Raw genomic sequence first — 16,536 nt, 5'->3', positions numbered from 1 at the left:
AACCAGTGAAGGAGGAATCAGCTCACCCGCTGCAGTGTCACAGTGTACTGCTCCCATATTGTCTCCTCCATTCCTGAGGTCTGTGGAGGAAAGGTGGAATATCAGTGAGGAATTCTAAACATGCCGTATGAATGAATGCATGCTTCAGAGCAAGCAGCACTGCTTGTATAGCTGTCTAAATAAATTCAGGCCAAAGGACAGAAGCTATGACAAATAAATCATTTATTGTTGACGTTACTCTCAATTCGGCCCTTAATTAAATAATTAAAAGGCTGTTCTAAAAAGTACTCGCTACAAACGGTCAGTTACTCTCATTACAGCTCTCCAAAGGCCTCTAATGGAAAATAACTAGACGGTAGCCCAGTTTCTACTCTGCTTGAGGACATCAGTGCCCTGCAAACAGACACATATTCGGATCAAAGCTGCAATGATTAACCAATGACTGGTCACAAAAGGAATCTGACCTCAACTCTCCCGTTTCCTTTCTTCACAGGCAGTACACTTTCATTTATTTGTTTAGGCGACGCTTTTCTCCAAAGCGCCTTACAATGTCAAGCTACCTAAGCATTGTACTGTACAATTATTTACCCACTTATACAGCTGGGTGATCTTACTCAAGCAATTTAGGGTAAGTACCTTGCTCAAGGGTACTACAGCTGGAGGTGAGACTTGAACCTGCAACCTTTGGGCTGAAAGGCAGCAGCTCCAGCCACTACACTACCAGTAAAAACTGGACACATCATCTACTTTTTTCTTCTTCTTTTTTTTTTTTTTAAATATTGCAAGAAAACGGGTATCAAAGCAGTTTGACACAACATTTCAGCAGATAAGATACCTCATAAGCCTAATAAAAAAAGTTCTCTGCTTTCACAGACATGTACTCACTCTAAAAAAGACATATTATACGCACAGTACAGCATATAATTTAAAGAGAACAAGCCCTAAAAATTCCTCCTTGCTCGGCCTTCAGATATTTGCTCTCAGCCTGGCAGAAGAACACACGGAATGGAGATGTGCACGTTTGTTTCATTTCCGCTGCTGCTGATATAACGCTCTGTGCCGGGAACACCACTAATGTGGTCACACCCTCACGAGGAGATGACATGGATGGCTACGGGCAGACGCAGAGCTTGGTGCATTTCCAGTGAAGGCCTCACACCTCGGACGGGTCTCTGTCACACGGCTAGGGAGCAGCGGAGGGAAACACGCATGCGATTCGAGTGCAGCCCCTGGCAAGGTCCTCCGGTTTGTACAGGGCCGGGTCAACAGTTCAGAAGAAACAGAAGTCGCAAAACAAACAGAACCAAGTGGTGCTGCAGCTCGTCTCTTGCAGGTCTTGAATTCGTCCAACGCCCAGCAGTCCTCCCTGAGCAATGAGGAGCTTTGAACTCCACGCAACATATATAAAGCACTGTACAGAAGCACAGACACTATACAGCCATGCTGAAAGACTGCTTCTATTTCACAATCTGCTGTACAGCATATTATCTATGTAAAGCGTTTTTTTGTTTCTGGTACAATAATGCAAAATTGCACGTCATCCACTGCAGAGAGCCCGTGACTCATGAAATCCAGGCACTCAAGCACTCTGACAACTCTAACGCTTCAAACTTCTCCATCAGAAAGACTCTCCCCCGGAGAAGTGACCCAAAAACAACAACCCTGCTGTTTTCTTCCACAGCTTTTTGGCTCCCCGAGAGAAAGCCCTCTGTGTTCTCCACAGGTTTGTGGACCACTCTTCCAGCAGTGACAGCCAGTCACAAAGCCCACAGAGGTTACCTGGCACACAAGCACATAGCAAGAGGTGCCACTGCAGACCAGGCCTCGTCCTGGGGAGCACCCCGACAGGGATCCCATGCCCTATGTGGCCTGCGTGGGGCTGCCGACCACACCACCCACATCCCAGATCCCAAGGTGCTTTTCCCAGCACCTGGGTTTTTGCCCATCTACATGGACTTTGCAGCATCAGCACTTTCTAGAAATCCAGACCTGCTACATTACATACCAAAAGAAGGAACTGTAAACACCAACACCAAGGCTGAAATTTAATCTCCCCGAATTCACTTCCCAACACTCACATTTGTAGCACCTTGAAATGCTAAAAACACACTCATGCATGGCTAGTGCTGAAAAACACCGCAACAAACAGCATCTCGTAATTAGTTCTCCCAGAGATCAACTTGTTTTCCCTCTAACAGAAGCAGACAGGAGGAGGTTCCTGAGGGTGATTAGCAAACGCTTCCAGGACCCCATGATTAATCCCCTTGTGCACCCCACCCCACGAGGAATGTAAAACAATATTAATGTTGCCTTTGACTAATCCTCCCCACAGACCGACTCCACCTCCTGCTCCCAAAGGGGGATGGGGGGGACTGCCCGACGGCCAACGGCATACTGTGACCAACAGTGATATCCCAAGAGCCCATCTCACTAACAGCCCAAAGGGCCGCACCCTCATGCCGGCTGACCAAAAGACATGACACAACCTCAACTACAGCAAATAAATAAAATAAATAAATAAATAAATAAATCTAAAATTGCATAATCAATGTCTACAAACTAGTCCATAGGGCGCAAGGGGTTTCAATAACAAAATTTTGGTCAACCATCTGTTGTCCACGTCCTTCACTTAACATGAGCCCACACAAGTGCTGCTTGTGACTACAACATATGTTGGTCACTCAAACCCAACACCGAGAATCTGCTACAGTAAGTAAACTGAAATTCCTGTATAATAATACCATTTACATCATCAGGGATGAAACGGTACACAATTTCAGGCTTCTTTTCAAAAGTTTGGTAACTATATGTGAGTGACCTATGCTGTATGTTCAGTTCAGAGCAGAACTATACAATAGCCTTGCTTGACAAAACCATATACCGCAGTACCTTCGGTGTACAACACATACTAGGAAAGGACTCATTCCTGGAGTGTAAAACGGTCTAAATGTCAACTGTGTCCTTGTGTCATGGTATGTGTACAATGCTGTAAAAATAATTTCCTGTCTTTCCCAATATATGGACTTCTTTTCTTGATAGTTAAAAAAAAAAAAAATTAAAAATTAAAAAACAGTAGAACAAAAAATTCAACACATCCCAATCTCATTCTTGTAGATTAAATGAATAAATGTGCTTTTCCTTAGCAAATATACTCTGTCAAAGGTGTTTAAGTAAGGATGCCACATCTAGTCCTCACAATCTCTCAATGTGGGAAGATGAAAATTAACACGGAAACGAACACTAACGTACTGTAACAAGCAAAAAAAATATGCAAACCAGTCAGCTCATCCTGTTCGCTAAACCCATCAGGTTCTGCACGAAAACAGGAACACCTGCTTCATAAATTAAGTCCCACAGCAAAACTGCAGAAACCAGGTGTCATGTTTGATGATCACGGCATAAATCAGGTGCCATATTTGATGTATTTTTAAAACTGGGAGCTGGAGATGAAGGAATAGAAGCAGACAATTTGAAAAGTCTTAATACGAGAGGATTTCAGAAATATTTATGTAACCTTAGAATTTATGTAAACAGCCTGTACAACAGCATATAAATACCTGGTGCACAAGCATGGAAATGTAAGAGTTCTGGAACACACGTGTGTGCATCACAGCCAAGTGCATCTGTTGTAATAATCCATGTCACTTCACACACACACACACACACACACACACACACACACACACACACACACACACACACACACACACACACACACTGATGTTCTCTTCCTCTTTGTCATTTTTCTCCTCCAACAAACCCACAGAAAACATTTATTTCCATTATGGAATCACACAGCTTTCCAAGGTATGGGAAACGCAATGAAGCGACAGAATAAGATACTCTAGTATCATGCAAAAACAAGTAGTCGATAGTACAGGAACACAAGCACCACCACAAGAAAAGCACTGAGATGTTAGGAGATCGGTGAGAACTACTTCACATAAATCTTAGGATACACATGCCACCAACTGCTAAAATTATTTTCAGCAACACATAATGCACTACTTTTTCGACACTGAAATGCAAACATGAGACGGTAGAGACGCATTACGAAAAATCCCTTTCCCTACATGTTTACCAACAATCTATTAAGTCGAGAAAGCACAGTCCGTGATCGCTAACTTTTCTTGTAAGTTTTGACTTAGTTGGTGCAGCTCTGCAGACTGGTGCTCTTATACCGGCAGCAATACTCACTTGATCTTTTTACTCTGTTTGACACTTAGCACAGTGCTGCTGAGACACTTCAAACCTGTCCCAAGTTCAAAAACGTGAGTGACACATCAAATCACTGAGGTGAACCTGCAGCAAGTTGAAAGCTGGAGGAAGCGGTCCTTCTAAAGGTGGAAGATCGCGGCCATGCCCAGATTACGTGCGATTCCCTACCAGTTTCAAGAGGCACGATGGATTTCTGCTCCGGGAATACAGCACCATGAAGCTGCCCCTGAGAGCCTCCGACTCCCCTCGCATCTCGAATCGCATCCTTCCGCGCTCCCTCCATCGCCGAGCCTGCTGCAAACTCAAGCAACAACCGACGGGCAGACAGTCCAGACTCATTGCTCCCTGGCTTGCTCGCCCTCCAATTTAATTAAGCCCCAGCGCAAGAGGAGATTAAGAAAGCCTGTGGCCACTAAAAATAACTCACGTAGTGGCGGAGAATCCTGAGCGTTTTCACAGCATGCACCCATTTTCTGTGCAGCACCGTCTTCATGGTGGTCCGGAGCAACGGTCTGCGGCCGTGCCGCTGCACACTGGCGACAGCGTGACTAGGTTTCGCTCACTTGCACCGTGTGTTTGCCCCTGCGTTATGTAACCCTAATACAATGCTGGCCTACATTTACACAGTCCTGCCGTTGATAACTACAACATCTACATGAAGAAGATGCACTGAAAAAGCAAACACTTGCATATCCTTGAATATAAAAATAAAAAAAGAAAACAAGGGGGGTCTGATTTACAAAAATTAAAGGAGTTTCATAGCCCTTTCCCAGCGAAGAACTTTGAGATGAGATGAGAAACTTCATTGTCATTGTATGGAATACAATGAAATTTTGTGTGGCAGCCCTCAGAACAGCAGCAGTAGAAAGAAAGAACACTAAATAAATAAATAAATAAGAATTAGATGAAAACTTTGAAGTCCTTTCACATAGCTTTTCTAATGCTAACGTAGCCTTGGCTTGTGGGGGAATGTATAGCAACACATATAACATTTCAGTAGTTGGTATCTTTCTGTGTTTCAAAATTTATTCTAGAGTTATGAATAATTTAGAAGTTAAAACTCCAAGTTCAACATAGAAAATCACGAAGAAGTACACCCCGGAAAGCTTGACCAACTTTGCAGCTTGAAGTGAATGAAAAAGAAAAAGAAAAAAAAAAAAAAAAAGTCACACCTTTTATTTTGGATACCATTTCCCTTTCTGGCTTCCTCAGAGGAAAAAAAAAAAGCAGGTGGGGGGGGGGTGGTTATTAACAGGGGTAGTGGATCACACTGAATTACACCAACAAACTAACATGAAACAAACACGTTGTGAATTTCCTGTTTATCCGCACTGCACGCAACAGTTGGCGTAAGGAGCAGAGGAACAACAAGTAGAAGCACTGAAATAAGCAGCAGCAGAAGTCTTTCACCACAATTCTACGGGCATCCTATCTGAAAAAGGCTTCAGATAAAACCCCGCGCAATTAAGTTGATTGGGTCTGAAGCACTGATGGGTGAGTTGAAGGTGACCACCGAAGATTACGCAGGGATTAACGTGAGCCGGTCTATTGTCCATTTGGTACTCTGCACCATCGCATGCAGAACACCTTGTCTATTCCCACGGCGGATGCAGAAAATTCTGTCCTCACAATAAAGCCAGGTCTTGTAATAAAACACTAAACCTTTAAAACTGACAGCTAAGCCTCGATTGTGCTGGACTGCAGAAGAGCGATCCGTCTTCCACAGACTCCGCTGTTAACTGATCAGCCCGATCACCTTCTCTGTACTGGCAGAACAAAACTGATTTACAGTAAGCAAAACTGAGAGGCACTCAGTTTGAAACACTGAAGTTTACACACAAGACATACATGAGAAAATAAATACTTAACCAAAGACACGTCAACATGGCTTAACAGTCTGACTACTAGGCTTCACCCACTTTAGTCTGTCCCACTAGACTTGAAGCCATGAAATTCATGTGTATGAATCTATTACTGCTCAACAGTTTTCTTCCCCCACTCAGGTGTCATCATTCATGTTATTTTGGTTAGAAAAACTTGTGATCTGAGGCTTTTTCTGTTGTCCCTAGCATTTTCAGATGCAAAACTGAGTTGTAAGCAGAAATTATGGAAGTGCGCACTTAGATGTGCTAAACTCTGAGCCATGTGACACTGTCAGATTGCTTCTGCTTTCATACCCACAACAGCAATGTACGGAGGCAAGTCCGCGACTGACGGTGAATTTCCCTGGCATTCGAAGCAGGCTGTTGTACCCGGGCACTGCGCTTTACTTCGGCAAAAATGACGAGTTCATTATGCATTAAAGACGAACACAAGGATGTGGCTCAACATTGCCGTATATGCACTTGAAGAAGACCGGTCTAAACTGAAGACAATACACACTGGTCCAGTCTGGCTGGAATAAAAGATGGAATGGAGAGAAATTAGAGCAACTCAACAGTGGGACACTATAAAGAGTCGAGGCCTCATCGGGTCATCCATTGTTTTCCTAACTTGTTACTAATGAACAGTTTCCATCACCCACAGAGACAATAATTATACCCAGCGCTGTCAGGAGTCCCTCCCCTCTGGAGTGCTCACGTAACATCAGCAATGCCCACACACACACCCCCAACCCTCTACACATTAGAGGCTCTTATTTTTTTCAGCAAGCAATCTGTGCACTATGGGTGCAGGCATGATTTAGAACCTGCTGGATGGAGGATGACCTTATCATACTGCACTGTACTGTACTGTGTGTGCATGTGAGTGTGAGAGAGAGAGAGAGAGAGAGAGAGAGAGAGAAAAAACGGGTAGAGACCTGCTGAGGGCTGGCAGCATTATCAGCACCCGCTGGATGGAACGGCAGTGCCACGACAGGGGAGCAAACAAGGAAGAGAGCATCAGCAGCCTGCCTTGCCCTATTTGTCTGATGCTGTGTGTGTGTGTGCGCAGCAGAGATTTAGAACCATCAACACCTATTACCACAGGACATGCATGCACAAGCTGACAAACACTTCAGTAATGTGAAGATGGGCAAAGATGACGTGCAAACGCACACGATGCACAGCACATCATCATGAACGAATGCAGAAACCCTAACGTAGGACAAGACCGCACAAGAGGACACTGTAATAAAAACCAAAAGAACATAAAAATTCATTCCAAAGAGAGGCATAGAAAGATGCAAGGCACCGAATAACTGTTTAACTTGCATTCAAATCACATGGTGTTGATCACTGCACTTCCTTCATTTCAGAATCATGGCTATCAATGTTGCAAGCACTCTGCAAAGCTAAGACCTTAAAACCCTGGTTATGGCCTACAAATGCATCAACAGAACTGCTCCCAGATATCTACAAGACTTGATTAACCACTACACCCCAACCAGACTGCTACGCTCTTCTACATCTGCCCGCTTGGTGGTCCTGAGCACGAAAGGTAAAGCACAGAGATTCTCGGTTCTGGCTCCGTTGTGGTGGAACAACCTCCCCCTCTCACTCAGAACTGCTGAATCTCCATCCACATTTAAAAAGGGTCTGAAAACTCACCTTTCCAGACTCGCTTCTCATATGATCTCTTAAGTTCATGTAAGGTGTAAATGTTCATGCACTATAACTTCAAGATCATGGCCGGATAAACCTTTACGCAGCTACTCCTGTAATGTAATGTAAATGTTTATATAAAAAAGAAAAAAAAATGAGGAATTTTATTAGAAATCATCGATATTCAGATAAAGTTTTATGCAGCTACTGGTGTGATGAACATTGGTTCATAGGGTGGAAAGAAACTAACTGCACTTAAGAATCACGCATCTGCATCATGTCTCTTTCTCCTAATATAATGAACACTTTGTATTTCTATGAGATGTACGCCACTTACAATACAAGCTTTATTGTCACATCATCATCAACATAACATGTAGAGAAGAGTGAAAAATCTTGAGTGCAGCTCCAGAAAGCGCAGTACTAAAAGTAAAACTGTATTGCACTTTGGAGAAAAGCGTTTGCTAAATGAATAAACGTAGCCATGCAGACCCCTACGCTGCTGCAGTACGAGTATTTCCCCTTTGTGGATTATACAACGCAAACATTACATCCAATAATAAATGGTACACGTAAACTGTTTAAAAATTAAACAGAACATGACCAAAACACGGTCTCCAGTCAGACTGCAGAAGGTCTTTGAGAAGTGAAGCATATATCTTTTACAAAAACAAACACTGTTACGAATAAAAATCGCCTCTACGCAAACACTAATGACACTGGAGCCTCAATCTGTAGCCCATTTTCTTTGTATTTAAATTATTTATGCATTTCAAACGGTGCTCTCCTAGTCGTTACAATTCAACATGTTAAAAGACTCTGCAGTGGTTAAACACTGATAGAGTAGATTATTTTACAAGCGTCAGATCAGGTGGTATGTAGAAACAGGAGCTGGATGCATTTTGAGTGATTTTACATTTGTATATTCATAAAGCTGGCAACACGAGCACTATTTTCAAATGAGAGGCAGCCAGCTCCAGCAGCCTTACGAAACTCTTCTGCATGTTGGCAGTAATTACATCTTGCTGATGGACCTGCAGCAGTTCACATCTTAATATTACTCACATTTCAGATTTTTAAACACAGTGCCCCCTTCTGCAGTCCTTCATGTGAAGGGACTAGAAAGTTATCAGCTTTAAAGTACATTACCAAGCACTTTCACTCCTGACTTAACTCACAAGTTCCAATGTGTTCATCAGGAAGAACTCATCAGGCTACAGAACACTGTCCAGGTAAACCACCACCTTCTAAAACCTACTTTTTACATCGTGCTTTGGTCAGAATACCAGGCCTAAGCATAGATCCCCTGGTATCTTTACGTAATTCCGCAACAAATTGTCTTCTAGTACTCAAACCCCTGTTGGTTGCACTCTGTCAACAATGGTTTATAAAAGCAAAGTTTAACGTCTCAGCTGTTGCAGCTCATGTCTTATTGAAGTTCCTCTTCTGTTACATTTTAAATATTTAACGTGTCTTTGCCTCATAAATAAAAAAAATGCATTCTAAAAGTGTATGACTTAGTATGGGAAAACTCAGGAGGGATTGGGCATTTTTTCAGTGCTCTTACCCACAGGAAGGACTGGGAAGTGGAAAAGAAACCCTGAAAGATGCAATTTATTACAGCCACACCACCTGTGGGTGCTCCTATAGCACTCAGATCACAGGCAAAACTGTAAAGCTGTGTAACCTCTTTCTCAAACTGCAATGCAATGCTGTTACTCTGATACATTACAGTTCAGTTTAATTTGTAAATAGCTCCATTTCAAATGGCATAAAAAGACCACAAATGCGATTTTCAGAGAAGTCCAGTAAGATGGGGGGGTGGATCAGTGGGGTTGCAGGTCACGTCCCACAGACATTATTGTCCACGATGACAGACTGATCACTCGTTTTCAAACAAGTGCTGGATTTTCAGTATCGCAACTTGATTTAATTTTTCTCAGAATATGAAGACACCACCTTCTGCATGACAACCAAAACAGCTGCTTCAAACAGTTACGTAAAGAAGAAAAAATAAATATTCATGAATAAAAGCGAGATGGATCAGATTTACAGGAAGTTCTCAAAACAATGGCGAGGAAGCAGGGTTTATAAACCATATGGCTGCCAGCTTGAATCGTGGGTTGCGCATTTCCTTTCTATCTTGGTGAGAGGTTTAGTCTCAGTTTTGTCATTTCTGGAATTTCTGTCTGAACCACAGGAAACAACACTCAGCTTCAGCTGCTTCTGTCGCAGCACAAGGTATCTTCTTGTAATAGTCTAAAGAGTGTTCGTACACAGAAGACAAAGTCACGGCATACTTTCTGGATGGACCTTATAATACGAGGAAAAACTAACGAAAATAACTACTATTCAACTTGTTTAAATCTTCAAAGAATCACAAGAAACAGTCACTTTCATTATAAAGAAAGCTTGAATTCCTTCAGGGGGCGCAGTGGGTTGGACTGGGTCCTGCTCTCTGGTGGGTCTGGGGTTCAAGTCTCGCTTGGGGTGCCTTGTGATGGACTGGTGTCCTGTCCTGGGTGTGTCCCCTCCCCCTCCAGCCCTATGCCCTGTGTTAGGCTCCGACTCCCCACGACCCTGTATGGGACAAGCGGTTCAGATGATGTGTGCGTGTGTGTGTGTGTGTGTGTGTGTGTGTGTGAATTCCTTCAGCCACTACCTGTTATTGACATGTACTCCAGGTCACCACATGAGGGTGAGGAAGGTCACATTGACTTATTAAGTGTGAGGCATGTAACAGTTTGCTGATAAAAACCAGGTGATGAATCTCAATGTCAATGTCTCACCTGGTAGAGTAAACAATGTTCTGCTAGACTGCGACTGCTGATACATAACACATAGTGACTGCAGTGGCATCTTGCCTCTCCTAGCGATAACATACTGGACCAAACATCCTCACCGACCAGCACACATACTACGTATAAATACATTTGTCAGGCTCGGTCCCAGCTGCTTCAGTTGCGTCACATTGCTATGCACAGATTTTTTTTTTTTTTTTTTTTTTTTAAGAAACAGAAACTCAAACAGTATTGACATGTAAGAAAGTCATCTTCATTCCAACGATAAAATAAGAAACCGAAGCCAAAACAGGCTAATGTGGTGGTTTTGATGTCTTCAGTCCCATATAAGAACAAAGATATACAGAGAAAAGTAAAGACATGAAGAATGACACATGAACGTGTCCAGTATAGGGTAGTGGCAGTACCTACTGAACCTTCAAGTTGTGCTAATTTGAAAGAAAAATATTGAAGGTGAAAGTCAACGGGACATACATCAAGAAAAAATATAACATTTCACAAAAGGAAAACTATGAGTCCATGAATGAGACAAAAAAACATGAATGAGAAAAAGCATATGTGAAATCTTCAAACTCATCTTAAAGCTCAGTCATTACAGTATTAATATCACACATGTATATAGCATTCAGTAGGGAAAAATCTGCGCACAAAGAAAACTACAGGAAAACAGGCTTCATACAAAAGAATTTTTCATTTTACCCTTCACGTCTGGCAGATGCAAAACATCTGAATGAAAAGAGAACTTATCACAGTCAGTTTCTTTTAAGCTTGCTTCTCACTGACATAAACATGTTTAATGGATTAAATCACTGAGAAACATACAGACACAGACAAAATCCCAGCCGAAATCTGATTAAGTCCAACTCCCAATCATAATAAAAATTTGTGTTCAAAAGCAGGAGTGACTGTCAGGGATGGTATGTTAACAAGAGGCTTGTAATTACACAAATATTTGTTATTACTAAAACAATTACAATACTTTAGCTTTCATTTTCATGTGCAATTTTTGTAAAATAAAAAACTGCAAGAAGTAAAGAAGCGATATAAGCCATGAAAGCCCTTTTGACCCCTAAAAGTAATCAAACATTACCACTGTCTCAGATAGTCTCATTTCCTGGGAGACAAAGCCCAAAATGTGGTAAACAATTATTGTTTCCTGCCCCTAACTGAGCTGATTCATGTTGAAGATGAATGGGACTCATGGAAGAGCAGACTTGCCCAAGCACAAGGAATAACAAAACACCCTGTAAAATGTGCTCACAGTAAAAGAGGCAGCTATACTGTATGTACATTGTAATGAGTGACCTGTCAACTTGGGCAGCATAGTGGTTAGACCCATTGCCCTGTGATCTCAGTGTTTCTGGTTCTAATCCCACTCCTGCTATAGTACCTTTGGTCAAGGTACTTCTGCTGGATTAACACAGTACAACTATCTTGCTGCATAACTGGTTAAACCATTGTAAACTTGACTGTCAAATTGGAGAAAAGAACCAGCAAACCCTGGATGACATTCTAATGTTGTTATTCTCCCCGCATTCATTTAATAAATAAATAAAAAAAAAAATTCTATGTGGCTTCTGTATAGGAAAACAAAAGCATGAAAATGAAGAGGAGCACAAAGAGTTGGCAGGCAGTCACCTATTGAACAAGTGTAGCCCTACTGTATCTCACCTGTTCTTGGAACCTCACCGCCATTTCGAGCGTTCGATGCAAAGTGGATGCAGTGAGTCTGCACACGAGTGGTAGTTCCTGAAGCCTGAGCAGAGGCTTTCTTTCCACACGTGAGCCTGATCACCCTGCCAGTCACACCTGGCAGAAATCCACCATCATCAATCAGCACTGTTCACAGTGATCCCAAAAACAGGACCCTTTCACACACCGACAGGTAAACAGGACCGAAAGGTCTCCTCAAAATGGACATACCCAAAATGCTTTGCAGCGCAATGGAAAAAAGTCAAACCATCCTAACAGGTACAGGCCATCCTACACCACACGTGCTGCAAGGCCAGCCAATCAGACTGCTCCTTTCCCAGCTAGAAAGGTAACACCACTGCTACCCAAGCCGCTGTCCTCTGCAACAGACCTACACACACTTGTTGTTAGAAGAGGTCTGTTCATTTTGTCTGCATCGTCCAGTGATAAATGTTCACCAAATATGAAAGACACCCAATAGGAACAGTACTTACTTTTGAATCGCAAGTGTAATCCATCAATTAGAATGTCAACTGTTAAAAGTATATACTGAATAAGGTACAAGCAACAGGGACTGCAGAGACAATAACCGATAACCAAAAATAAACTAAAGATCAAAACTGACAGGCATTATGAACACATAAGATACCCATCGCTTAAGAGTTGCAACCTCCTGTTTCCTGGAAACGTGTTGCAAAAACTACTGAAGGAGATGCATACCTAAATCACATTAAAAGCTCACAAGTCGCATGTTCTGTGAAGAAATTCTTTATGTCTGACTTTATGTCTGAATTTATGTCAGGCCTATGGAGTCGGTATACAAAACCTTCCTAACCCATTAATTGCTTCTGACTCCACGACTCCGACTCCACAGCGCTGCCAAAAAGTTGCACATTATTTTGGGGGTCAAATTATCGGGCAAATATAGGCCTAACCCTATATCAGACCTCCAGTTTTTGGGGGCCGACTTATACAGTACATTCACCTGGAACATTTTTACCGACTCAGACTCCAGTAACCCCATAACTGCTTCCGACTCCACAGCACTGCTGAGAATGCTGCTCTGAATCCATCAGCAGCCCACGCCGTGGACTTGAAGCTCTCTGGTGTGTATTGTTGAGGACAAAATTCAGTGGTTAACACTGTAAAGGTGAATTTGTCTGGTGAAGCAACACCTGTCCAAGGTTTATTAAATGAAAAGGTCAAATAACATCCCAGTGCTTTTGCAAGCAAGTTCCCCCCTCCACACCACCAACCCAAGAGAGCTGATCTAAAGCCTTCATAACAACATTCATTCAAGCCTCAGCCACTCAGTCCAGATAGACAGACATTGTTCGTTTTGATTGTTTCCAAACGACAGTGTCTTTTTACTGCCCTAAAAAAAAAACCTCGCAATGCATCCACACAAACAGGCCCTTCTTATGCCCACGCTGAACAGTGCAGCTGCACACTCTACCGAAAAAGAAGACAAAAAAAACTACTTTAACTAAGAAGTGGGGGGATTAACTAACACTAGTTCTCTCACTTATTATCTCTCTGAGAAACCTGCTAGAAACATAAAAAAAAATATTCAGTGACAATTTTAAAGTTAATGCTTAAGAACAATATTTAAAATGGCCAAACACTTCGCCCATGATCTCTTAAGTTCATGTAAGGTGTAAATGTTCATGCACTCTAAACTTTAAGATGATGCCCGGATAAACCTTTACACAGCTACTCCTGTAATGCAACATAAACATTATGCATCTCCGGGGGAAGAAAAAAAAAAAAGAAATTATTACTAGGAAGGTGATCAGGAATCGGCGCCATTTGGATAAAGTTTCATGCAGCAACTTGTGTGATGAACATTGGTTCGTATGGTGGAAAGTATCAAACTAAATGTACTTAAGAATCACATGTCTGCATCTAAGTGTCTCTTTCGAATGTAATGAACACATTGTATTTCCTACAAGATGTACATCGCTTCGGAGAAAAAACATCTGATAAATGAATAAATGTATCTGAAGCCATAGTATTTACTCATTTAAGCTGATGTTTGTCTCCAAAGCAACTTACACTGTTAAGGGTACAATTATTAGTTACAAGGTTACAATTATTTACCCATTTATACAGCTGGGTAATTTTACTGGAGCAATTTAGAGTAGGTACCTTGCTCAAGGGTATTACAGCTGGAGGTAGGAATCAAACCTGAGACCTTTGGATGCAAGGGCAGTGGCTCTAACTGCTACGCTACTGGCTGCCCCCCCACCCATGAGAAGGAGAGTGCCACAATACCAATTTAACACCGCCTGAAGGGAAAAAAAGTCCCAGGGTCAAGATACAAAAATCAGCTTAGAGTCACTGGGAGAGAATTAGTTTCTCTTGTTGCTCCAGTACTCTATTCCCACAAGGCAGCTGGAACTTCTACTAAAGCGCAAACCAGGAGGACTCCTCTCGCTGCTGCTCCCCAGACAGGTGCTGGAAATGTTCTCTTGTCAGACTGATTCCGTGTCAGTGCTTTGTTTCCCCTCTGATAAAGATTTTAAAAAACTGCATCCTCTGCTACCAAAGCGTGCAATAAGCTGTGGAGGGTCCACCTATTGTTCTTGCTGCTTTTTGGAGGAAGTTCTGCACTTACTGTTAGAGGACAAACAACACACCAGTGTTTTTGCCATCTGAACCAACAGCAACCTCCACCCTCTGTTACTAAAAGCTTTTTACTGTGTCTTCAACTGCTTTTTAATGGTTTTAAAGGTTTTGTAACAACTGTAATTCATTTTTATCCAAATTCTTGGCTTCCAGTTGCTGCTGATGGAAATATCACCTCACCTTTCTTCATCTCGTCTTTGACTCAAGACAACCCCAGATTTATGTCACGAGGTTAGCCAAGTCAGTTTTGTTACCTTCCTGGTATTCTTTAATAAAATCCTTTTTTTTGCCCCACCTTACAAAAATATGGAGAGAAAATGATCTCAAGCAGAAATTGTAAGATGCATGTAGTACATGTTGTCATGGTTTCCCCACACAGAAGAGAGGCGTCGGACCCAATCGCAGTGCTCAGGGTGGTTTATTCAAAGGGCAGTTCAATCTCGTAGTCAGAAAACAGGCAAAAGGGTCAGCGAGGCGCAGAAGTAGTTATAAGCAGAATCCAAGAGACGAAATCCAAGAAACAAGCCGTGAGTCCGGGAAGCCGAGGAGACAAAGACGAGGAGGCAAACAGACTAGGGAACTGGAAACACAGAGCGGGTCAAGGAAAACAGGTTCTAACACAGGTGTCAGGTAAGGCTGAACTAAGGTTCTGCAAACGGTTGCATCCAGAGCCGCCCTTTACACTCCTATCCCTTGGTCAGCCGCAGGTGTCACTTGTTATGTGGAAGCGGGGGCGTGACACACGTGCAATCACAGCATATTTACAATACATAATTAATATAGTTCCTTTTCCACGGGCTGCAGATCGACACAGTATGCTTCTCTCCGTCTTTTCTATTCTGACTTAAGACACATCTTCCTTAATGCTGCTTTGTAAAACATTAAACGAACAATGGTGTTACATCAAAGAAGAAACACGAATAAAAGGCAAACCCTTGCAGAGCAGCCTAGAACACGCAGAACAATCTGTACTACAAAATTCAAGGAAAAGACTCTGCTTACACCTGTACAAACATAAGACACATGGTAGTAAAACATCCATTATTCAGAAAAAAATTCTTTATATTTGTTTTGGCTCACTAGATGACATCGCAAGATGCACATCCCAAATTGATGAGGGAGAGACAAGGCCTTTGGTGTTCCAAGCTCTTCTGACATCTTCGTTTGATCTTCTTTCACATTCCATGCTCTGACTTCGTCTGCATCTCCCTTTGGAGTCATGGGTGTGGGTGACAAAGGCAGAGGACAGGAAGTTTGCTGCAAACTGCTCTCTTCCTGCAATCTCTCGGATAAGGCCTATCATGTTCACCATGTTCAGAGAGGAAAAAACAACAAAGCCATTCAAAGGATCCGAGACCTCCGACTCACGAGACAGCAAGCCTGAGGTTATAAACTGTCCAATCTCTTCTCTGTTAGCTCAGAGTCCCGCTGGTGGAGAGGCTACTCTATATTATCCTTAAAAAATCCCACTGAGAGGAGATGAAGGCGTACTGGAGGCTTCGAATCAGAAGTGAACGGCACAGGTTTAACTATGGTTTACTCGCATAAATTAACATCTAAAACCGAGTCAACAACATTGACCTCATTGAAACAACAAAACGATGACTGCTTAAATACGTTTTGCGTTCAGAAATGAAGCACACCAAGGCTGCTCTGGAGTTACGCAATTACTA

General features: G+C 42.4%; 1 protein-coding gene across 4 annotated transcripts in view; it reads right to left on the bottom strand.

Annotated features, from left to right (window-relative positions):
* Positions 1 to 16,536, bottom strand: part of tjp2b (tight junction protein 2b (zona occludens 2)) — a 68,315-nt gene that overhangs the window by 24,204 nt on the left and 27,575 nt on the right. For all 4 annotated transcript variants that reach the window (XM_018760040.2, XM_018760041.2, XM_018760038.2 and 1 more), the window contains one exon: positions 27 to 80. In XM_018760040.2, the coding sequence (XP_018615556.1) occupies positions 27 to 71 (45 nt within the window). In that variant the 5' untranslated portion in view covers positions 72 to 80. The remainder of the gene's footprint in view (positions 1 to 26; positions 81 to 16,536) is intronic.

The sequence above is a fragment of the Scleropages formosus genome, chromosome 17 (genome assembly GCF_900964775.1).
Source record: "Scleropages formosus chromosome 17, fSclFor1.1, whole genome shotgun sequence".
In the NCBI taxonomy this organism is placed as follows: domain Eukaryota; kingdom Metazoa; phylum Chordata; class Actinopteri; order Osteoglossiformes; family Osteoglossidae; genus Scleropages; species Scleropages formosus.
The sequence above is the reverse complement of the archived record's forward strand: the minus strand, read 5'-3'. Positions and strand labels throughout refer to the sequence as shown.